The sequence below is a fragment of the Bombus pascuorum genome, chromosome 4, assembly GCF_905332965.1.
Source record: "Bombus pascuorum chromosome 4, iyBomPasc1.1, whole genome shotgun sequence".
Lineage (NCBI taxonomy): Eukaryota > Metazoa > Arthropoda > Insecta > Hymenoptera > Apidae > Bombus > Bombus pascuorum.
Window position 1 is genome coordinate 4,166,973 of NC_083491.1, and position 25,146 is coordinate 4,192,118.

The window sequence follows — 25,146 nt, forward strand, 5'->3', positions numbered from 1 at the left end:
TGAATAACGAACTTCTTCGTAATCTGTCGAATGATAGAATTATGACACGCCGCGCGACTGCCGCTGCGATTCTCTCCCTGCAAAATGGCAAAGGGACAGATGACAACAGTAAGTCGTCTACATCGACAAGTCCATCGGAGATGCACGAAGAATCTTCTAGCGCAGTAGAGTCCACAGATTCTTCGGTGGAACATATCCAAAAACAGGATAATGAATTACCGGAAACTGCTACCTCGGAAAAATCTCCGATGAAGAACGAGCAAATTTCCGAGAATTCTATGCAACGAAGACATAAAAGAAAGTTATCAATTCCACGCAAGAACGTTTGCTTCGAAATTGAGTGCGTTCCTACACCCATTATACCCCAGTGGAAAAGACAACGCAGATGCGAACACGTTGTTTAATAATACTCGAGCTATTTATTACTGTGATATGCAATTTCTAATATAAATAGTTAGTTCCAATTAGATCTTGATGAACTTTGATGTCATTTTATAAGATACAGCGAACGAGAAAAACAGTTAGAATATAATATCCTTATAAGTTTTTACGGATTTTGCGAAATATTCAGAAAGCTGTGGAATTGAAGTATTTACAGAGAAAGATAATTCCCTACTAGTTAAATTTATACAGGTGTACATTATTGCCACAATTAAGCATTATTTTATATACTTTTGTATCTTATAACTTAGTATGTAAGCTTTTTCAATCATTGTAGATATTTCATTCATTGTAGATATTTCATTCATTGTAGATATTTCATTCGTGTAGATATTTCTCTTGACGCGCAATACACAGCTACCTACAATACATTTAAGCAACATCAGACTGTGATATTGTTAGAGTTTTTGTTTGTGTTTATATTGTATGGCGGTTAATAAAGTCTTGATGAAAGGACCAATGTAACTTGTCCTCTTGGGGATTTGTAGAATTTTAATCATTTTACAACTAATAAAACGTTTCATAAACAGCATATTCGTATTTCTTTTTATACCACCCTTATCCTTATACAAATAAAATAAAAATCCTTTTAAAGAGAATTGTCCAATTGTGAGATAGGTTACATATTTTATTTAGTTAAATTATATTTAGAAAGAAAAAAAAAAAAAAAAGAAAAAGGAAATATTAAACACGAATATATGATAAAATTAAAATTTAATAAAACGGTTCAGTACCATGCTGTTCACTAGAAAGGGCTGGAGATGATGATGTTAGGTGCCATTTGAGACCACGTAGCTCGACGCGACGACGACGCAACGCCGTACTTTGTTCCGCGGAATTGGTGGATCTCTTCTATTCTCTTAGCTACGAGTAGTCTGTTACTCTAACGCGTTACTGTTTTTCATGGCTCTTCTTTTTTTTTGCATTATTCAAATCCTGTTGCTAATTATTACGCCGATAACCAATTTATTTTTGCTAATTTTGTACTTAAAAAAAAAAATGAAAAAAAAATGAAAAAGTTAAAGAGTGAGTTTGAGGAGAAATCGAACGAGATTTGGTTTACGAATCTGCACGTGATAGAAAATTCACGATAAATCGATTTAAGTCTACGATGTGGACAGTTCCGACGATCTGAATACTTCGTGGACGCTTGTCACAATATGTATACAAGCAGTATCGCTGTTTTTGTATAGACTTTACGACTGTTTCAATAAGGAAATTTACCACTTTAATCTTTCTAATTTTTTAACTCCATTGGACCTTAGGATAGTAATTTGGTCGCTGATCTTTTGAAGATTGTTAGAATCGTTGATTGATTGTTGTAGATTTATGTGCAGAATACTTTAATATGATCGAAAGAACGTTTTGTTCGTAATAATTAATGATTTTGCTCAACCCTTTATTCTCGAAATATCTGATCGGTTCCCTCAATCTTACTTTTTTGCGCAAGAATAAGAATAATCAAAATTCAAAATTTACTCGTAAAGAATTGCACCTTTGTATAGTATCTCTTTGTTAGAATTGGAAGTTTATGTGTTTGCCATTATTGATCTAATTCTTGGTAGCCAAAGACGTAGAAAATAGAAAATTGTATGTTGAAGTTGTATATTTCTAAAAAAATCAAATAACAAATCCGTAAACTGAAAATATAAAGAATCGAGTACAAAGGGTTTCGAATACAAGATTTATATTCTATTTGTCGGAAAGAGGAAATTTACAATTGCACGTACAACGTTCTCGCAATCATTGAGAATTTCACTAATTTTCACTTATACGTATATAAATCTTGTTTTCCATCGAATTGGGGCACTTTGAAATCCTTCTCGTTTTACAGTGAATTCCTCTGTCACAATTCGTATCATTTCCATTTCATTCCTCCAGCAATAGAAGAACTTCACGAAAAAACTATACAACAAAATTGCAAAGAGACCAAACTGGTATTCTTCCGTTCGTTTAATATTTAATTCGTGCTTCTTTCTTTCATCACTCTAAATACATACACAACAAGTTCTCAAAATTCATTGGCTTATATTGTTGCACTTGGAGTTGCTCTGATTTCATCAAATTGAAGGAAAAACTGAGACGTATATGATAAGCTCGAGTCCCATGCGATTCTGTGTACACGCCTTGAACTTTTCCGTGTTTTAATTGCGCGAACCTTTCTTACGAACTTTTAACTATTACGTTACGATTAATTGTACGAGGGATACTCGCTCTTCCATTTTCTCTGTCCACGTAAATTTCTTTTATTCGTTAAAGTTCCCGCAATTGGAATTTCACACAGAATTTTTATAGCGAACCACAATCCATTTTGTCTTGCAATTCTTTTACGCGATTTTCAGGAAACCACTGCATTCATTAATAACAGAACAATGATCAGTAAGAATCAGTAAGAACATACAACGTTTAAATTTAATCTGTGATTGATTTTCTGCCGCAAACTTTCCTTCGTTGGATTGTAACATTTTTATGCAATAGACGCGAAATTACATTCAGCTACTCGGAAAGTTCTTCTTTCTCTTTTTTTTTTTTTTTTTGTTTTCTAATACATCGTACGGATTGAACATCATTTAAGAGATTCACGATCAAATTGAAAATTCACGTTGAATGTCATAAACGGCTCGGCCAAGTGCATTCGCATTTGCACTTTCATTTTTACGGTTGCATGTATAAATTCTTAATGTAAATCGATAGATTATTAAGTATGATTAACTGGTTACAGTGGGCTAGTCTAAAACAGAAAAGGGAAAGAAATATCACGTAATCTTAAAACGATCCTGCATCGAGGTTCCACGAATACCATCGTCGCGGAAATCTAGGCTGCTCGTTACTCTTTACAATGGCGAACAACGTAAATACGGTACTAGGAATAATAGTAAAAAAAAACGTAAATGTATTTAATTCGAACGTTAGTTGATTTAACTCCCTCGATACGAAATGAATCTCTCGAGAAACATAATCTTCTTTTTAATCAAACTTTACTCCTACATAATTTTAAAATCTTTTAATTTTCGTTCTTTTACGGTAACTTTAACGTAAATATAACGTGTAAGTTATTACGAATTATGTATTTCTACTTTTCCTGAGTAGTTTAAAGTCCTATAATTTGTAAGTATTTTTTTTTTATACTTATTTAATTCCGAAGACATGGATAATTTAGATTTGAAATTCTAAATGACTTAATTAATAGTTTCATAAACTATCGTAATTAAAATTTTAGTATCAGGGGAGTTAAAGACGAATCACGCTCGATGCTATAAGATAGTATTCAGCAATCACGTCGATCCGACAAAGCTGTTAAAACGCAAGGGTTGCTCCTATTTATCGAACGTAAGGAACTCCCATAGTTTCAGGAAAGTTGTTTCAGTGGTCCATAATTCTTCCACGGTAAAAAAACCCTGTTCCCTGTCTTCGTATCCTTAAATCTTCTCTTTTTAACAAACTGAACACTACAACGAATATTTAGTCTCGTACGCGTTCGAATTTTGGAAATAATTCTTAAGAAAATTTCAATACAATTTCTAAGGGGATCGTCGAACGAATATCTGCCGAAAAGATTGTCTTTCGGCAGAAATGTAACATTTATAACTGAAATCTATTCGATTTTTATTGAAAATTAACCTACTTTGAGATTCTCTTCTTTCTTATTTCTATAGAATTTTCATATAATTACCGTCATCCTATTTCCCTGCTTTAAATGCAAAAAATATGTTTATTATAACTTACAGCTGAAAATTTACTATCTTTACGTCAAGATAAATTCGAAATTCACACTGTTGAGATTGTGGTGTTCAACTTGTTAAACGTTCTTTCATTTATCCAACAAGAATTCTACGCGATTCTATATACAGTGACTCTCGTTAATATTCGGAAACTATAGTATTCTATCCATTATTATTCCGTACATTTGACCATAATTAAATTAACGTATCTTTTGTTTTTTCTGATAATAAAGCGTGTATTTTCTTAAATAATTTGTGGCATAACAAATAATGTATTAGGAAATGTAGTATTCGTACGTTGGAAAAATCTTCGGACATTTAATATTTATTTGTTGATTACATTTCTATAGCTTTGATATATTTTACAAGCATACGTTGAGCAAGACGCAAGAAGCGTACTTCGAAATATCAGTTATTGCTTGAAAATCATTGTCATCAGTCAGAAATGTTGAATATGAAACAGAAAAGCGAAGATACTTTTATTGACGCGCGACGATTAGTCATTTTCAACCGCGGGAAAGGAAAATTTTCCGAAGAGTCCTGTTTTACGGCCAAGTTTCAGGACAAAAATACAACAAACAATAATCTCCGCTCCCCTGCGGCTTAAATCCAAAAACCAAACATAAACACAAAAGTCGTAAAACCTATATATAACCTAAATATAACATGACTACGTCGTACCGTCGCGTATCGGTACTTTTGTCTAACACACTTTACTCAAATTCATTGTTTATTATGAATATCAAAAATGTATCAAAAAAAAAAAAAACAAATCTTGGCAAAATAAACGATTTAAAAAAAAAGGAAAATTTTATCGGGAGATCGGCAGTCTCTTAAATTTACAGACATTATGAAAATATACAATTTTATACGAGGATCGTATAAAGTGATTTTGTCAAAAGAGATGGCCAGAGATACTTGATGAACGAGATTAAAAATATAGAGATTATAAATATTTTCAAACGAAATTTAAAATAAAATGTAACTGCTATGGACATTGAAAATACATTAGAATTTTATCGTGGTATTGACTCGAAGCGTAAAAACAGGGTAGTTCAGGAATATCAATTATATAGTTGCCCTCGCGCGTTACATCCACCGTAATCATCGGATTTGATTCCAATCGAAAACGAGTATCACGCAAAATTATTCACAAAAAATTATGACAAACATGCCACATTGATTACGACGTGTAATAAAACAAAACGGGTATCCAACAAGATATTGATATTTAAAAAATTTATATGATATATACACATGTATTCTTTATGTAAAATCATTGTAGAAAATTAAACGTTTGAATATTATTCCGACGTAGAAATAATACATTTCCTAATATATTATTTGTTACGCAACGAATTATTTAATTTAAATAAATAGAATTTGCGTTATCGTCAAGAAGAATATATACTTTATTATCGTAAGAAACAAAATATATGTTAGTTTAATTATGATCAAATGTACAGAGTAGTAGTGGATAGAATATCATAGTTTCGCGATATCGATAGGAATCACCGTACGCGCACAAGATTCTTCTTTCTTTCTTTGTCTCGCGAAGCCATGTATTTTCTGAGACGAGCAGGAAAGAAGGAAAGAACCGTGTAATTTCCATTTCTAAACTTACCACTTGTCCCGAACGCAACGTATAATTTTTATATTAATTTCACTTTGCAATAATTATAATAATTATAATAATATATATATAATAATATAATTACAAATAATTATTCATAATATTTATTTGAATATTTTCACTAGATTTGTATAGAATATGTCCTTTCGCCCTCTTGTTTTAGGCTCGACGATGCCAGCGTGTGATAGCGGCCAACATCACTCGTTTATTTTTTTTACCTTTTTATTACATTTTTACTTTTTCTCTTTTTTTGTTTAATTTTATCACAGGAGCCTATTCTCGACCGCTCGTTCTACGCTTTGACTCGTTTCGTCGAGTTTCAATTGCTAGGACGATTTCATTCGAATGGCGGATGATAAAATATTATTTTAAATAAATAAAAAAAGAAAAAAAAAATTGTCGAAGGAAAGTCTAAAACCGTAGATAAAAGAATATCGTCAAATAAATTTCTTTTACCGATTTGTACAATTAAAAAATCGGCCCTCGATTTCGTCGAGCATTTTGCGTTATTTAACGATAATCGTTATTTAAAGATAATGAAAGTATATGAATCGTTTATCATACGTCAGCCATCGTCCTACCTTCATAATTTTTCATTCACCACAAACTTTCTTCTCTATTCACAACTCTTCAAACAACACTGATCAACAAGAGACGGTTCTCGAGTTAAAAAATAATCATATTATCTCCTCGTGAAAACCGAAATAGTTTAATCGTCCTTCTTATTATTTTTTCTCCTTCGTTTTATTTTGTTAAACACAAACATCAATGTTTCGTGTGTGTCGCCGAAATCTAACATTCTGAGCGATCCTTTCGAGCTTGACGCGATCGAACGTCTCTCGCCCTTCGAGCCATAAATCTTTCAAACGTTTTCAGGGCAGCTAGAAAAGGAAATACGACGCTCGATAGTCGATAGTCAGTCCTTGCGCTTCTCGTATACTCGCTTCCATGTGTCTTTCCTGTACGTTCAAGGACATTTAGGTCCTCGATGTAATCCCTGTTCCTCTTACGCCACTACATTTCAAAACTTTACGATCGATTCAGAGAATACAGTAATTAATGTCTGGTTTTATTTGTCATCCACTTAGGATTACATGACTATTTTGGAAACTTAATACTTTTACCGGTATAAAGTATACTTAAAGTTCGACTCTATTCGAGAAGCAAAATTACCCTGTAGGCCGTAATCCCAAACCCTTAAAATCCTTGAGTGCCCGGATCCGGTACGGCTTAATAGTCGAAATACAGGATCGTTAGTTAAAATGTTGGGAATAATATATTAAACCGATATTGAAATCGTTAATAATTACTTTTAGACCAAAAATTTCTCGCGATATCATACTAATAATATATTGTAACAATATTATTAATAGTAATTTGTCAGTCGCAACATAATCTCATTGATAATTTAAATTTAATTTAAATTTATATTTATGAACAGGTAAAAATTCGCGATATTTGAATTACGAATTTATATTCGATCGTATTTTCGATCATACTATACCAAACGAACCGAGAAGCATACTCGAAATTTATTAATCACCGTGGGGTTCAAGTATCATAACCCATTTAATCCGAAAAATTCTACAGTGGCGCAAGAGAACGTAGGAACTGGAAAAAATTCTCTAACTCTAACCCTTCTAGAGTCGACCATGCCGCTCGTCCTAAAGGCACGCTCGTCAGTCGTGCAAAGGCCCGAAGGTCAGTTGCAGATATAATTCTTCATAAACGATTCCAGTCTTCCTTTCGAATTCCGTATCAGCAAGGATTAAGCTGTTTATTACATTAATGGTCGTTTGGGTACGATACCCAATAAAGTAGATAGAGAAAGTAAAAGAACGCTTTCCCTAATGAATGAAAAATTACGTGACGTCGGAAAGTGATTTTCATCATCGTCTCCTCTATTTTTCTCGATTGGCCGGCGTGTTACAGTACTGTTCCAGTCGAGGTATAGTCACGTAACGTTAAACGGAATATTTATTTACATCGTCCTGCATTGTTCTCGAAAACCACATGATCACAGCCACTCGGTGAGGCAGCCACCGAACCACATCACCACTATGGGCACGAGATACGTTGTCAAAGCACGAGACAAAGATACTTTCTGTCTGCTCGCGCCATTGTCCACGCTGGACGTGCCGTTGTTGTTGTTGATATTTGTCTTCTGTTCTGTGTCTTTCCTGGCAGGCACGACTTCCGGATGATCGACAGGAGGAGACTGTTTCGGTGTTTCTGGCGGTGAAGATTTCGGTTCGTAGCCAGAGCCTTCCTTGAAACCATCCTCGTCGTCCGTGATCGGATCTTGATCCGGACTGTCCCCGGATCCACTTCCAGAACCGTTCCACTCGGTGTCTTCTGAAAATTAGATTGTCACGGTGACGGTAAGCTGATTAGTAAGTTTTGAATGTGGTACGATGGCGATGGAGAGGAGAGGATTTCTTTTTGGAAATGTTCTTTAAGTCTTCTTGGATGATGGTCGTGATCGATCGATCGGTGGATTTAAAAGATGCGAAGGAGTTAGTCGAAGAGTTTAGTAGAAGACGTCTAGCACGTCTTACGCAGGTTTCCTTGAGATTTCGATTGCGTTATTCGTAAGGTATTTTCAGGTTCCTTTGGGTCGTCATCGAAGATTTATTAATTGGTGAAATTGGAAGTTTTGAAGGAATAAATAAAAAAGATTAGTAGGAGATTTGGAATTCTCTTCGGAGGTGTCGTGTAGGTTTTCTTGAGATTTCGATTGTGTTGTTTAACCCTTTGCGGACTATTGCCGCTTATATGCGTTCTGCGTAAGACGTCAATTTCGCCGAGAAACTCATACGCGTTCGGCCAAAAAAAATTGGTAGAATCAAAAGACTCGTATGTATGTTATTTTATTTATCCTGTGGAGAATCTGAGGGTGTACATGTGTCTAGAATTTGACATCTACGAACGAAAAGTGCGTTGGCAATTTTAAATGATTATTGACTTTGAACCGTCCGGTCCGCAAAGGATTAACGGGTATTTTTAGATTATTCTAGACGATGATGGAAAATCGATTCGAATCGATGAATTTGAAAGATGCGACAAAATTAATAGAAGAATTTAACAAAGAACTCGAATTTTTTTATGCGCATGTTATACAGGTGTTTTTGAGGTTTCTCGTGTATATCATTTAGTAGGTATTTTTAGGCCGCTCTGATTCTTAATTTCGAGAATTCATTCGTGTTATCAGATTTAAAAATAAATGCGATAAAATCGAAAAGAGCAACGATCGCTTTTTTAAAGAATAAATTGATTCTTTAGATTCGCTCGTGTCACTTTCAAAAGATCTCAGCTAAGTTACAAAAAAAATATATATATTTTGCTTTTTGACAGTGCGCCAGGTGTGCATATTCTTTATATATTACATATATTTTTTATATACTTTTTGTAATTCTATTACTCGTGAACTTGTAGTCGCTTTAATTGACAAATTTGGAAATTGATCAACGCGACGATCAAAAAGAAAATTCCAAGAAAATTATGTTTTTAATCGCCGTTTGCTGTGAACAGTGTCTCGAGATAAGATAAGCGGCATATTACAGTAGCCTGATAATTTGTTTCCTTTATTATATTTTCGAGCAGATCAAGAACATAATTATTAGATAATAGAATTTATAGATATTAGAATAGAAAACACAATAAAAGTAGCATATCTTTAACGATTTATCTGTCTAAGAATTCGTTTATTTCTTCATTTCTTATAACAATCCTGGCAAACTATGATTGTATAAAAAAATGATAATTAGAACTGTTTTATAGAGCCTATAATTAACAAGATAGATGCACGGAATTTTATGATAAATTGTTTATGTTTCAACGAGGTATTCTAATTTAATCAACTCATTATTCGAAATCAACTAGTTTACCGTATTTACCGATATTGATTCTACGATTAAATCTACCGCTTACGCGTTCGAGTATGCTTTCGCCGGTATATTCGTTCGAAAATTTCTCTAATTACTTATTATTCCACGAAAGTACCAGATTAATTTTAACGAAATATCTTGTTTTGGGATATTCTAACATGAAGTCAATTTTATAAGGATAGTTGTGTTTGATGATATGGTAGATTAAACATTAGCGAAATAGATAGTTTACCTGTGTCTATCCAATCGACGTCCTGTCCATTGTACGCGGATTTCAGCCTGTTTGTGATAGTAGTCAATGCGAAGACCTGGTCCCTGACTATTGTCGGTCTTGTTCCAGTAACTCGTACCTCTGGATTCAATTTTTGTTCCTCTCCGTTCGACGATACTGGGTAAATATATCTGAAAGACGAGAAAGTAAAAAATAAACTCAAGAATTTAATTGGAACATAGATATTATATGTAATATCGATCAGTTTGGAAAGAAAAGTTCACGATTTTTTAAGAAACTAAAATTGAATTCCAGAGACAAGAAGATATATTGCTCTATTTCTAAGACACCTTGTATAATTATATCAAAATTTAAATATTATATAGTTTAATTTAATAATACAATTGTATTTACTATTATATTACAATTTAAATAAAATTAAGAAGAGGACTACATGGCTGGTAATTTCTATAAGAAGAAACAAAAAAAATAAAAAAAGTTTATGTTTGTAAAATACTCACTTATCTACGTGTGTGCCGTTCCAACATTCCTTCGTATTGCTAGGAGGAACCACGAGGCCATCGTTGCAAACCTTATAGGGCAGGTAAACCCAGAATTGTCTGGAATCTCTCACCCTTTGCCGTGTCTCTTTCACCAATTTATCCAAAATAGCAGCACGATCGTCCGTTAGCGTTTCCTGATCAAAGTTCAACGATTCGAGTTCCAACTCTCGATTGTCTCGACGTCTGCGTCTACCCAACACAGGCCGTCCGCATCCAGTGAACACCCTTTGTGAAACGTCGTTGCTGTTCTCTTGGAAATTCATGATCGCCTCCGAGATTTTCAGGTTGATTGGTCGTACTAACATTTCGATGTTAAATGGACCCAACAGACGGTCAGCCACCTTGTCCACGGCCTCTGAAATTGGAGAAATGGAATTACAGAAAGAGAGCCAACGATAAGAATTACTGCAAAAGGTATAGCGATGAGTCTGTGATGTTCTCATTTTTCGAGGAATTTTTTAAAGAATTTTTGCAGGAGTCACTCTGAATAAAAAATACAAAATTTCCTAAATTTGTGAACCTGTCCGAGTAAACGAATAAACAGAATCTTTTCATTCGCTTCGTTCAAACTTAATTCTTCTTTCGACGATAAATATCAACGATTACCAAGATTCCAATTGGAATCTTAAAGCAAGAAATTTGGCGATTCTCTTTGTCGAACATTGTTTCCCGAGTCTTCTCTATTCCTCAGGCGATTGCTAATAAACAAAATACTCTGTGTACGTGATTCGAGGTAAGTCGATGGATTATATTCTCGAGTCTATAATTACCAAGAGAACAATGCGCGTGGAAATTACTCACCGACGAAGTGATTCCATTCAGCATCTAGAGCCGCATGTTGAGCAAGGCAACCCTTCATCACGTTGGCACACATGTCACCACAGGCTAACACGTTGCCCGTGATCCCGCTGCACGACGGACACACCGTCATTCTTGTGAGTGCAGCTGCACAATCGGCCGATGGTTTCAACTGTGAAAAGCCAGACGATTTTCCAGCTGTTCTTACGTTTATCGTAGTTTATCGATTTTCGCGGGTGTTTTGCGCGTTTGAAAAGGTTTCAGCGATGTTCGTATATTTTCATGATTAAAGAAACGTAAATTTCATAATTAAAGAAAGAATTTTTCTATCGTATTATACGCATTCTGATTATATCGCGTTATGGCTAATTCTTCGTTCGAGATTTTACATTTCTTACAAATGCATAAAACGAACGAAAAAGATGAATATTTCTCTTACCGACTGCATGCTCTTCAAGACATCCGCAGCTACTGTTAAAGCCTGACTAAAGGCTCTTGTCGCGACGAAAGACCTTTTGATTTGCACTCCTAATTTCTGAGGGACATCGCCGAACGGTCTGATTTCCTTCATATGTTCCCCCACACATTCCAAGTATTTATTGTCAAAGTTGTACTGACTGTTCAGCACCGTGAACATTTTCTGATAAAGAGTATTGAAAAAATTGTCCATGGTATCGTCGAGATCGACCTAGAAAAATAAAAATTATGTCACGAGTCTGACTCGTGGTAAAGAATTTGTGTCATAAACGGAACCCACGAATGACAAATTAATAACGAAATAATAAATAATAAATAATAAATTCGGGCACGTGGTTGACCGGATGAATGGCTCGGCGCGTGACCGAACTGTTTGTTTACTATGGCTCGCGCGGTTGACAGATAGCGTGTGGTGCGGGTCAAGGGATTAACGATCGATCTATGTTTTATCCATAGTCACTAACTATTAACAAAACTAAACTGTAATCGATACATTAATCGAGCATTTCGTAACTTCCTCTTAAATCCTTTTCCATAAAAAATAATACACTTTTACATGTTGCAACGAAAGCGTTCGATTAAAAACAAATATATTATAAATAATAATTTTTACCAAATAATATACAATGATCTCTCTGAAAACTAATAATCTAGCCTGGGAATAAACAAGCATTTTTCCTTCTAAAAATAGCCGATTTCAGAGGCCAGCTAATCGAACGAGCTCATGAAACAAAGAGCAACCCCCACGAGAGGCTATTCGGCTCGTCGATCAGCCATTCGCGGGATGCTCCTTTTTAATTTCTATCCATCCCCGATATATTCGAGCACTGTCTCGATCGAAGGAATAATCCTGCGGCTCGACGGAACGTATTATCGAGCCTCGTGGGGAGGAGCGGCGGAGATGGACGAAAAAATAAAGCGTAGATAAAGGAAGGAGAAAGAAGGAAGGAAGGAAGAAGAAAAGGCGAAAAGGGGAAATATATATGGAAAGACAGAATGGTAGAAACGAGAGGTCCTCGATAAATTCGAATCCTCCGCGACGCGATATATCACCGTCGTATAAATTCGTTACCCGGCAGCGACGCGTGCGATTGCAACAATAATATATTCATGCGGAGCCATTTTCGAGCGTGCACGAGAGCCAAACCGGGTCCAAGTGACGCCGCTGAATAATTCCAGCCGATTTGAATGACAATCGCGCCCTCGAAATACGTCGTCTCAGTGTAGTCCCTCGATTCCGTCTCTTTTCGCGGTGTACGTTTTATTCGCGCACCAACTTTCCCTCTCGTTTGGGTGATCGATACGACGTGACGAGCCGATCGGTGCGATCTTGAACGCGTGCCACGTATGGCGAACGGAAATGGCCATTAGATCATCTGGACGCGACAGGTTTCGCGAGAACGTACTTACGTAAGTTTACGAGTGTTTTGAGAATCGGTGAAGAATGCCGAAGGGGAGATCTTGGGTTAACGCGGCATATGAAAGAGATCTGTTCGCGATTGGACTCGTGATTTCGTCGACGATGCAGAGATTATCGTCAAGGTTATCTTTTTTTGTCAGTAGCGATAGAAAAGTTCTAGAGACGCGAGCTTCGATGTTGAAAATTCACAAAATGAAAAGCGAAAGGATCTATCGGAAGAAGAAAGAATCCTCGAACGAAAGAATGCAAAGAGACTAAAGAAACGATAGAAGATCTTCGAGAAATAAAATAAAAAAAAGGGGGGAAGGATTGAAGAAGCTTAGAAGATGATAATAAGAGAGAACCAGCGTATATCGCGAAGATTTTATAGAAAATACAGCATCCCAAGAAAATATAAAATGTGCTTCTTCGTATATACAAGAGATTTATGCGAAGGGTCCATATATTTCTTTAGCAAAATGGAATGGGCGCCTCTACTTTCCCCTGGTCATTAATTCCAATACAAGAGACAACTCCCGACAGATAAAGTGAAACTGTCGGGTAATTGCAGCTGTCCAGGAATAGCCCATTTGATCTTCGTTGGAAGATACGAATCTAGGGAAATACGAGGGGAGTAAAAGGAGAAAGAGGAGAAGAAAGAGAAATCTAAAAGCCGGGATATTTTCTAGCCTTTTATCGGCAAACGCTCGCGAATCCTGAACGTCAAAAGCATTGATTAAACTCGCCTTCGCACGAGAAGTTTTCTACCACCCTGTCACGAAGTCTCGTTGCTCGCGGTTAAACGTGCGCTGGCCGAGGGTCGAGGTTTCAGGCCGATTCCCAAAGTTTTCACCCTCTACGAGCCTTAGCCGCAACGACTGAGAAGGGCGCAGCTTTCGTTAAAAGGGGAGGAAAGTCCAGGACCGCGAGGACGAACAAATTCTTCCGCCTTTGAAAATCGAGACCGTGACCCCCTATCGATTTTATCCTGGAATTTGATTTGTCGCATCGCAAACGAAATTGGATGGTCGTCTGCCGCAATAGCTTCGAAGCAAGTGGAGAAGTTCGGAAACGGATAGTAGTGATCTAGGGGGGTGGGAGGGGGAGTCTACACCAAGAACAAAACCATTGAACGAAATGGATTGTACAAGAGATACAGTTTGGATAAAAGAAACAGAAAATTGAATTCACCGCCTACTCTTTGTTATGTTAATTTGTATTTGTTGAAATTATTAGATGTATGAACGAAGGAACGCGTTGGATGGGTAAATTGTAAAGTAGAAAATATATTTTAATACGGAAGTGTAAATACAAGTAGGAATATAATTTGAGCTGGTCCAGATCCGCACGCTAGCATCGCTTCGTTAAAATCCACCGGTAAATTTTCCGTTACGTACGTCAATGGGCTACCATAAAAATCGGTTCGTTCGATCTTATCTCTATCTCTCGATTGTTTCACATTTTCGTTAGTTACATGAGGTTGTTTTTCATGTTCACTCTCTGCACTTTCATGTGTACATACTCTATCGCTCTGCGCGCACACGTCTTCGCGCTCGATAATTTTCGGAAAATTTAAATTAACAAATTTCGCAGTTTCTAGATCGAGCTTAAATATTTACGCTTACTACGGCTTAATATTACATTTCTTACGGTCGGCACTCCATACCCTCGTCCGTTAGTTAGATAAGCCTATTGAATATCCTTATTTAGCCTACTTGTTAAATTTTCTTTTATTTTACGCAGGTATATGTGCAAAGCACTTAATACCGAAAACCCTAAACCCTTCTAAATTTCGCAGTGTCCCGTAGCAGAATTCAAATTCTTAAAAATTCTTTAACCTTTGTTTTTGAATACTTTCCCTTCATTACTATGAATTTCTTTGTTTCTACTGCATCTGGGCCATATTTAGATTCTTATCCGACTTCGTGTCATATATTGCATTCAACTTTTCCACATTTAATGTGCTATTGTGCAGCATAAAGGAAGACGGTTTCCTTCCTACTCAGGTCACAATTAATTTTCTCGTTAACCGATCTGCCTTCAAAAATCTTTCACGGGCGATTTCTTTTTCCGCGCTGTTACCTGGATGACCCAGATTTAAGAAAACTTGTCCAAGGTCGAAATCATCGAGAGAAATGGATGATAATAGACGAACAACAATTTCTATTTTATGTTATTTTATTGAATTAGGTATGATTCATTTCCTTCTATTTCTATTATTACGTTCGTGCATAATTCAATAAACTAATATAAAACGAAAAGCATTGTGCGTCTATTATTTCCTTCTAAAAGGAAAGAAACTTTTCTGACAATCTAATACAAAAGACACAGTTTGGATGAAAATAACCAAAAAATTGGATTCGCGACCTATTTATTGTCGTATCAATTTGTACGTGTTATAAGAAATTGAAATTGTTTGTGAAAGGTGATTTGAATGTAAAGATCTAGGCCAGAGTGAAAACCATTGGAAACTCACCGTTCCCTTGGCATAATAGTTCTCCAGTTCCTTGAACAGATCGGTGAATACAAAGGAATTCTGCTCATAGAGAATTCCATAAGTCTTCTTAAACATCTCGTGGAAAACCTTTTTACTATTAGCGAGAAGATCCTTGAAGAAACCTGTAAAAAGAAAAAGAAGGAGAAACGACTTATCAAACAGTTTTCTCTTTGTGATAATTAAAACTGTTTGAAACTGAAGCAATCTGAAAATATAAAAGACAAGATCGGTGGACACATTTACGAAGGCTTTGCCCAACCATCGGCATATAAATAATTTATACGAATGCCGATTAATTGATCTGGTCGAAAGGACGAACAGAGAACGTAATTTATTTAATTGCACGATGCTTCTGCATCGTTTTCCACCAGCCTCGTTGTAATAGGAATAATTTGTAATTGCAGAGGAAACGAATCGAATCGATCTACTTGTTCGAGACAAAGATGGGCCTATCACTTGAGATTTGCAAATCAATTACAGCCGCGACTTCAACTTGTTAGATTTATCACGCGTTAACAATGTTTGTTTCTTGTCGAATTATACCGCCTGTATGCTCTGCTTGCTATGTACCTAACTTGTAACCGTTAATTAACTACTTCCTTCTACCAGGATAAGGTGTTAACGAAGTTTGCGTAGCACTCTGTCTGAACTTTGAGAATGATTTCTGCCACTCATTTATCTTCACCTTATACTCTATTCATTTCGAGAGAGAAATGCAGAAAAGGGTTGTTGCAACAGCCTACTACGAAACAAGATTTCAAGAAAAAATTCTCGTAATTAACATGCTAAAATATAACTTTCTTTTAGTTACATTTGAGAAAGTAAAGAGAGCAAAGCTTTGGCAACTTTTGAAATGGAAGTCAAACGTAAAGCAGATAATTTTAAGAAGATTGTAGGGGATTTCTTTCCTCCTCAGCTGCGTTTAACTATAAGAATACGGAAGATTCGCGGATTCGTTGTGCTTGCGATCGAAGATCACGCGAGAGCGTGACAAACCACATTTTTATTTTCTACAAAGAAGCAGTTTTAAAATTAAGTATGGAACGTGCGAAATATATATATCTATTTATTTACATCGCATCTTTATATAATAGTTTTATTACAATCGTTTCAATAAAATCTATGTATTGTGTAGTTGTAATACCAAAGTACCAGAGGAAGCAAAGTCCGTGTGCAACATGAAAGATAAACACAAAACGATTAATGCTGACGAAAAATGAGAACTAGAATTAAACCAAAACCAGAGCAAACTAGAACTCGAAACTCTATCTTGAAATGAAATTCTACCGACAGAGTGTATCTCTCTCGGTATACTTTCAAATCTGCGGAATATAACTGGTCATCAAATAGCCATTATCGCCCTGACACAAGCCACAGCTTTTCCTACGAAAAATTCTTCTACGAAGAGAGCAAAAGCTTTCGACGAAAGAATATAAAGTCCCCGATTTCTCAAGCAACAGTAGCATCGACCGTTCGCTGAGCACCGTCCAGCGAACACCGACAAAGACAAGGGTGGCCCGTGCCACCCTCTACACGCGTAACCTCACGAACCAGTGAAGCCTGAACCAGTTCTTATCGTCACTTCAGTCGCGAAGAATGTGATTAAAATTCCTTTTAACGACGCTGGGAACCAGTGAAAGATAGATAGAGAGAGAGAGAGAAACGGAGAGAACAGGTAGGTGAGCCCCGTAACGAATCGTCGACGGCGACGTCGGCGACGACGGCGGCGACGCCTCGGCAAAAAGCTTCGGGCTCCGAGCCGCGTAAAAGGGAAGGAAGCACTTAGCACCGCGACGCCTGGCTAGGAACTTCGTCGGAGCTTTTAATTCACGACACGCTCCAACGTTCGCGACTAATTTCCCCAGTTTTTCCCCGAAAATCTCCCGTGTCGCTTCCATATACGTATGAATATTTTGATTTTTCTATTACAAGGTCAAGATAAGAGATTAAGATGAAAAGTAAATCTCTGTGTCCAATGAAACAAACGTTCGACGTAGTTCTCGCAGAAATATTTGCCTTCTGTATATTACGTTGTAATCGATAAATTGAATTTAATTTTAAATTTAAAGATTTATAAATTGTATTTAATCCTTGCCATGTAACGTCGAGCGTGAATTATAGCTCTGATTCAACGAGAACAGATTGTATCAGGTTGGAAAGTGTCTTTCTTTCGCAAACGTGTCTTTTACAACAGTGCACCTTCATAGAAACGTGAAAGCAAGTCTGTGAAACGTCGCGGTTTTCATCTCAACGGAACGAAATGGATCGTACGTAATTCGATAAAATAATATAAAACAAAAAACATTGTGCGTTTATTATTTCCTCATAAAACGAAAGAAACTTTTCCGACAATCTAATATTTATAACAGTGTGTGCTAAGCTATAATGAAATACAGCTGTTTCAACTTATTTTCTCTACCATTTTAAGCTTTTCCGGTAGCCTTACACGTTACAAGTCCCTGTTAAACAAAAAGAACTTAAAGAATGAAACATACGGGTAGTCAATATGGAATTTCCAAAGCTCTCTTCTATCGTACCCCCCGTTCGTCTTACCTTCACCTTCCCCTCTCGCCCCCTTATATTTCACACTATCTCCCTATCCTGTATAGGAGTTTCCGTACTCTTCCTCCCTGTCTCTCCCTCCCCCTCCCCCCCTAGCTCACCCTCTCTCTGCCAGTGCACTTCTGTCGTGGCGAGTGGCAAGCAAAGTGGGTACGTGGGTAGCTAGATGCGGCTAGGTGTAGTAGCTGCTCAAAGGGAAGCACGACGGCCGTCAGAGAAGCCGTGGTCGGATGGAAAGGGCATGGGAAAGATTGGAGCTCGAAGAGCAAAGAGGTAGTCGGGCCATGGTGGTGCAAACTCGTACACCACCACCGTTAATTTCGTTAATGAGAATCGTTAGGCGTATTTGAGATGTTCGATGTGGCAACGTCTAATTTCGTGCTCGCCACGTCGACCCTTCGATCCACTTATTTCCATTCGGAAAGGAAACAATAACACTTTGTCCTTCGATATTAAGGATAGTCTAAGTAGACCCTTTAGGAATTAGAAAATAGATTAAAGAGAGGTCTGAATAAACAAAGTGCAAGTTTGTATTTAATTTCCTATAGGTGGTTCTTTGTGTAGAGATACCAGGAAGATATTACACGTTGTAAATCCACGTTAACCTGCAAAAGCAACCCTGCAATAAACTGACTGGTAATGAATAATTAAAATTTCAAAGAAATTTCAAAGAAATTTCAAGGTAAGCGACGTTGTCAAACGGGGCATTATGCGGTTGGAAGACAAGGACAGGGATTAAAAAACTAGTAAAATAACTGTTTCACTTATTTGAACAAGTGGTTATATTTTCTGCTTGAACCACGAGAGTACAATTTTTCCTTCGTTTCATGGAATCTGTTAATTTTGGTAGCGAAATTTTTTAATCGTCTTTTAATTCATATTAATTTCAAATTTCTATAGAATTAATCCATATTAAATATTCATGGAAAAATTTTAATTTTTTCGTATTATTTTCGTATTTTGTTCCGCTCTAAATAAAATATAAAATAAATAAAATAAAGGAAATAAAAAAGAAAATGAAGGTTGTCGAAGAATCGCGTCAACCATCCAGACGCCATTAACTGAGAAATCTCATTTCGGACCACGTATTGCGCTTCGAAGCCTCATTCACGTCTATTAACGCCACTCGCCCTGCCAATGTCGAGAATGTTCGACTGATCGAACTGTCTGAAAAGTCCTTTTGTGATTTAGAAGTGGTATAATTGACGAGATATCGTATTTCGTTTTCCCGACTATGAGCTGTCGCGATGAATTTTCATTTCTACTTCTTTTCCTTCGAACTATACTGTAACGCGCTCGCTGATCTTTGAACACTCGTATCGAGTTTATTGAACTCCATCGATCTCATACTTTTTTGCAGTATAAACCAGCAAAGAGTCGTTGAAACATTCTATTCGATCATCTTGTCAATTTAATATTCCATTTATATCTCGAAATACCTTACAACGGTATTTACGATTTCCGATCATACAACATTTTACATCGCGTGAAAGATAAAACAAAAAAGAAAAGAAGAAAACTTCAAATGAAAAATTACTCGCAGTTCCAGTTACGGTACGTATTCCACGTTTCGTGTTTCCGTCTACCATACACAAAAGAACGCGAAATCCATCACGAAGTTCAAGAAACACGAAATTGAAGAAACCTTTTGCGACCCTGCATCCCTAGAAACCAAAAAAAAAAAGGAAAAAAAGAAAAAAAAAACCTTTCCAAAGAGAAACGTCGTCTGACACACACGAACGTGCCGACATTCAAGTTTAAAGGTAACTGATCAAACGAAATTGCAACCGCCTGCCTCTCATCATCAGAGGCAACGTTCAACCGTTTTGCCAGTGTGAATGTTCGTAGAGTGGGACTTCACCCCTCTCGCACACGCGTATAAACGCGCAAACATAGAGAGCGCGAAAAGAGCCGACGATGAAGTGATTAAAATCGTGAAACGTTGGATGAAGGTACTCACTGTGGAACCTGGTGCCTCTCGTAGACAGGACCTGGTGCAACCGCTGAAGAGTTTCTTTGGTGGCTTTCTCATGTTTGTCGCGTGCCCTCGCCTGCAATCTCACCTCCATGTCCGCGGAGCAGCACACCTCGCCGCCGCTTCTCACGCTGCCGCATACTTTCAGCTCCTTTGCTGGAAAAACGAACGGTGAACGAGTTTAATACACCGGCTGGATACACGTCTCATCCTTCATCGCGAAGGTTCGAGGAGGAAACTCGTTATACAGACGTCTTTAACAAGAAAGCTTTCGAGGGTTTATAATAGTTGGTTCAAGCATCGGACAAATCTTTTATTATTTTCTCTTCTTACTTCTCTTTCACGTTTGTTTTATTCGATAGCTGAATCGAATATTATCGTTCTTGAGACTATTGTTCGACGATATTTCCGTGTTATTGATTGTGATTTCGATTAGATTTACTTTTTTATCGTTTGATATGGTTTAAGGGATGAAATTGAATGTTACAAATGTTTGTATGTTACGATATAACATCGTATGGAAATTTACGATTTTTGTATTCAATTGAATATGATATTGAACGTTCAAATATTTGTATTCCGTTGTAGCACTACGATGATTTTTCGACTCGAGTGCTTTGAAAATTGTTTGTTCTCCTCTATAGTGCAACTGATATCTAGTTTGATTTTCTACACAGGATGATTGATCTGTGTTTTCTCCGACTATTTAGACATGTTTTTCGAATATGGATGAAACAGGAAGATACATGTAATATCTTTTGGTGATTAATGTCAAGTTATGAATGGTTCTATAGAAAGCATCGTTGTCGTTAGTTAACTGTTGCAATTAATAATTCGGATTGATATCTGTCTGCTTTGAAATTGATTGGTATACGTATGCAAGTGCGCGATTGGAAATAATCATTTGCGATTTTCAATAGGCAAATGTAATTAATAAATCTAATTACCCTCCTTCCGTCATTTTGAAGTCAACGATGATTACGCTAATTATGAATACACGAATAACAGGAATAATTAAACAGCGACCAGAACTTCTCTCCATACAATTGTATAAATCATATCATTTTCATAAAAGAATTCTTCGTTTAAAATTTCTCGCTCGAAATTCTCTGTCTAAAAAACTTTATAACTCGCGTTATACAAACTTTCCACGTTCCATCAAACATTTCGAAAATCAGAAAACATTAAGTTTCGTTATCTTGTTATTCGTTCAATTGAAAATATTCTGTCATTATTTCGCGATAACCTGTGCAATATATATTACCCAAAAGGTAAAAAGAAAAAGACTTACGAAGCTTCAAATATTTTAACATATCTTGAAAAATGAGAACTATTTTCTGTCTTAAAAGTGAACAGAAACATTTGCACGTATTTAGCAACGGCAGAAATGAAAACCGTGTTAACAGACATACTGAGTGGTTTCGTAGTTTCGTTGTTACTCTTATTACTCGAGGACATAATTCCTGAAACATCAGTACGTATCGACAAAACCTATTAACGGTAATTCCGCTCGATCTATAACAATTTTCCAATGATCAGAAATACATCTATTCTTCGAAACGTCCCAATAAACCATCCGACGACACCGAGATCGAGCAGCATCCACCCCCTATCGCGCGGCGTGACAATAAGCCGCGTTTCCATCGAGGGTCGTAGAACAGGGCAGCAGCCCTACGCTGTTCCCTTATCGGTCGGACGCCAGGCTATATCGCTTATCTGCCAATATTTCCAGTCTGCCGTCTAAGTAAGCTAATTTCCAGCCACTCGGAACTCCGAGTCGAACTTCCACCCCCTTTTGCCCCAACCATCGTTTTGTCGTGTTCCTTCGCTCCCTTAGCCTCTGTCTGCTTCGGCTTCAAACTTTCAAACACGCCCGTAAAAGTAATCCCGAATTATTTCCGGCGAATCGGTCGTCGTAACCGCGCATTTCCGCTCGATTCGATCGCGCGACGCGTGCACTTAACGAGCAAAGTAACGCATTACGATTACGCCAGCCTTGATATAAAGTCTGCTTGTTACCAGCCAGCCTCTTAAATCTCTTCGAACGATCCACCCATCTTCGACGGAGGAAACGAATACGATCCGTGTTCCTTCAATTTCTGTCCCAATCTACGCGCCTGTAAATTTTATTTAATAATTCTATTTTCATTGCCTCGTTCGATACGAGTTTTCTCTTTCATCTTTCTTCCTTTCCGACTCTGAATATTTTTAACGTTTGAATATCGATCGCAGGAGACGACACGTAGAAGAGTAGATTTTCAGGTAGTTTTGATAATAGAATAGGAAATACAATAGATTCGTCCTGTTAATTAATACATGAAGTTCAAAGCTTCGATTTAAAGTAAGACCTTGTGAAATATAAGATAAAACGCATCCTCCGTTCCAGTTTCTTACAATCTCGAACAATACAGATCGAGAAGCATCGAAAGATATTTCTGTCCTATTTCTAGGCTTTTATTTCCACATTTCCCACTCGTATCCTTCCATACCCAACTGTCGTTCGAATTAGCATCCATCCTCGAAATCGCGTTGTTCGGAGTTTCCTGGCAGACAGCAGCCGACATTTGCATCGATTGTTCCATAAGCACCGAAATAATAAGCGCCATAAAACCGTACTAACTCCTTCCCTGACCCGCGATTTCACGACGTAGATAGCCGTTGGCACGACACAAAAACGGAAGATCGTGCAATAAATTTCTTCGAACGATCTCATATAAAAAAGCAGTGATAAAAAGTGAATAAGAGAGAGGAAGATAGAGGAAGGAATAGGATATAAAATAGATAAAGTGAGACGTATCTCGAAAGCTCCAAGAAGCATTTGACGAACTACCGTTAAAAGCCCCTTGGTGCAGACACCGAGACGACAACACCTCGTGCAGCTTTTGCATCGCGTAAAGCTTGTACGTATATACGCGCGTGTATGGTACATAAAGGGCCGGAGAGTTACGCGGTACGCCGTTTGTTAGCGTACTGACATCGCAAAGACGCGGGGATTTCCGTCGCGACGCGCTTCCGTGTCGCAGCCAACGACTTTGTACTATACCGACTGCTTTTTCCAGGAAAGGGACAGAGGACCTTGTAGCCAGGGGGAATTATGAAACAAGATAGAATCGATAGGGGGGAGTGGACGGTACAGGGGTAGAATCTGTCGACCGTGAATGATAGACAGGGAAGAAGAAGTTGGATGTCGAGGGGTTCTGTTAAGTTGTTTCCCGGGTGGTTTGGATCTGGTTGAGGAGAAATTAATTTCTGTTTAGATCCTTGGAAATTAACGGAACTTCGAGGCAGAAAGTATTTTGTATTATACCGCTGTTGAATTCGCTCTAGGGCAATTTCCGATAATCCGAGGGTAAATTAACATCTACTTGGAGTCGAGAAAATTTAAAGAATTCAAACGCAGAGTTACACATTTTTTTAAATTCGATGCTTCTATGTCGCACTACTATCAGCTTCATTCAGAGAAGATTTTCCTAGTCTCCGGAGGAAATTGATATTCTTAAACAATAAAAGTAGTTTCACAAAGTAGCTAGTGTGTATAATGGTACGAAGCTCGTAACGATACAAGATGATCAAAAAATTCTCCAATTTCTTAAGAAAGTTGTACTAACAACCGTTAACAATTGCCTGTTGAAATTTAGCTAACTAATTAACACGTAGAAAATGATTAAACTCGAGGTGCGTTTCAACAACAAAATCTGGCAGCCGGTATCACCAAACTTAATCCACACTTGATGCTCGTCACCGTGCAACTCTCTAAACATAGATCAACCCCCTGATCGATTCGATCCGCTGTACACGTGTCATCATCGTCCAATGTTCAACCTTAACACAGTCGATTGATTCCAGTTTAATCGAGCCGTGGGAACCGCAACTTTCATCTTCTCTTTTTATAAACGAAAGGTCAGCTTTCATCCTGCGACTCCGCCATCCCTTTTAAACGTTAGTTAATTACGAAAACAGAATACTCGTTTAACGGAGAAGATCGGTTGAAACTGAGAAATCAATCATCTATTAATCGAAAAATGGCCATGACCGACTAGCTGAACCTAACGGATTAACCTCTTGGCCCAATCGCGCGAGCCATTGTAAACAACAAGTTCGGTCACACGCTGTGCCATTCCTATTCAGCCATGTGCCCGAATTGGAGCAAAATGTATTCTTCTTTTGACATGTATATTTAGGGACTACAAAAGGAATTGTGAAATAAGAAACAATCATGAGGACAATCATGACAATTGATCAGTTAATAAAAACAACTTATTATTTCGTTACCAATTTATTACGCGTGTGTTCCGTTTATGGCACAAATTCTTTGCCACGAGTCTCGCTCGTGGTTATAGGCCAAGGGGCTAAAGGGACGCGACGTTGGTCACGCTCGGATTTCATTTCCATCGCGACCGGATGTCACGGGGTAATTCCGTTTGTAATAAATCAACCAGATATCGTCGCGAATTAGGAGAAATTCTAACCGGATATAACAACGTCCAATTCGATGAAATATAGATCGAACGTTGAATGGGTACCGATGAGAAGCGAATTTCATGCAACCTTTGTCAAACAAGTCGCAAGGGTTGCGTACGTTCGAATCTTGAACGCGAGGGTGTATTCCATTTTGTGCGGTGAATACAGCACCGGGATAGAAGGGTTACTATTCGATTAGAAATCGCCCTTCGTCGGAATGGCTTCCAGTGATACGCAGATGTAGCAATTTTCTGGGCCAAACGAGAATTGAAACACGCCTGTGGAGATACGTCTTTGATCTTTGGGAATAAGATGAGCTCGTGATACGGTAGGGTATTTTCGGATAATCGATTTCGCGCAACTCTGTTTCGACGAAGCGTGGCAGTTTTCTTTAACGTTTACAATTTTTTTAACATTGTCACAGACGAGAAGAACAATTAAAAATCACCGAGGAATAATTAAGAATAGAAAGCTGTATCCTGGAATTTATCGAATGGAAAAAGATGGAAATTTCTGTAAC

The 25,146-nt window shown here is 37.4% G+C and overlaps 1 protein-coding gene across 1 annotated transcript in view; it reads right to left on the reverse strand.

Moving 5' to 3' along the window:
• Positions 1–2,662: 2,662 nt before the first annotated feature.
• LOC132906265 (glypican-4) overlaps positions 2,663–25,146 on the reverse strand; it is a 137,193-nt gene continuing 114,709 nt past the window's right edge. Inside the window, exons 2-8 of the mRNA XM_060958283.1 lie at positions 20,151–20,321; positions 15,608–15,750; positions 11,695–11,943; positions 11,259–11,427; positions 10,416–10,812; positions 9,916–10,085; positions 2,663–8,151 (exon numbers count right to left, since the gene is read on the reverse strand). Coding sequence (XP_060814266.1) covers positions 7,814–8,151; positions 9,916–10,085; positions 10,416–10,812; positions 11,259–11,427; positions 11,695–11,943; positions 15,608–15,750; positions 20,151–20,321 — 1,637 coding nt within the window. The 3' untranslated portion in view covers positions 2,663–7,813. The remainder of the gene's footprint in view (positions 8,152–9,915; positions 10,086–10,415; positions 10,813–11,258; positions 11,428–11,694; positions 11,944–15,607; positions 15,751–20,150; positions 20,322–25,146) is intronic.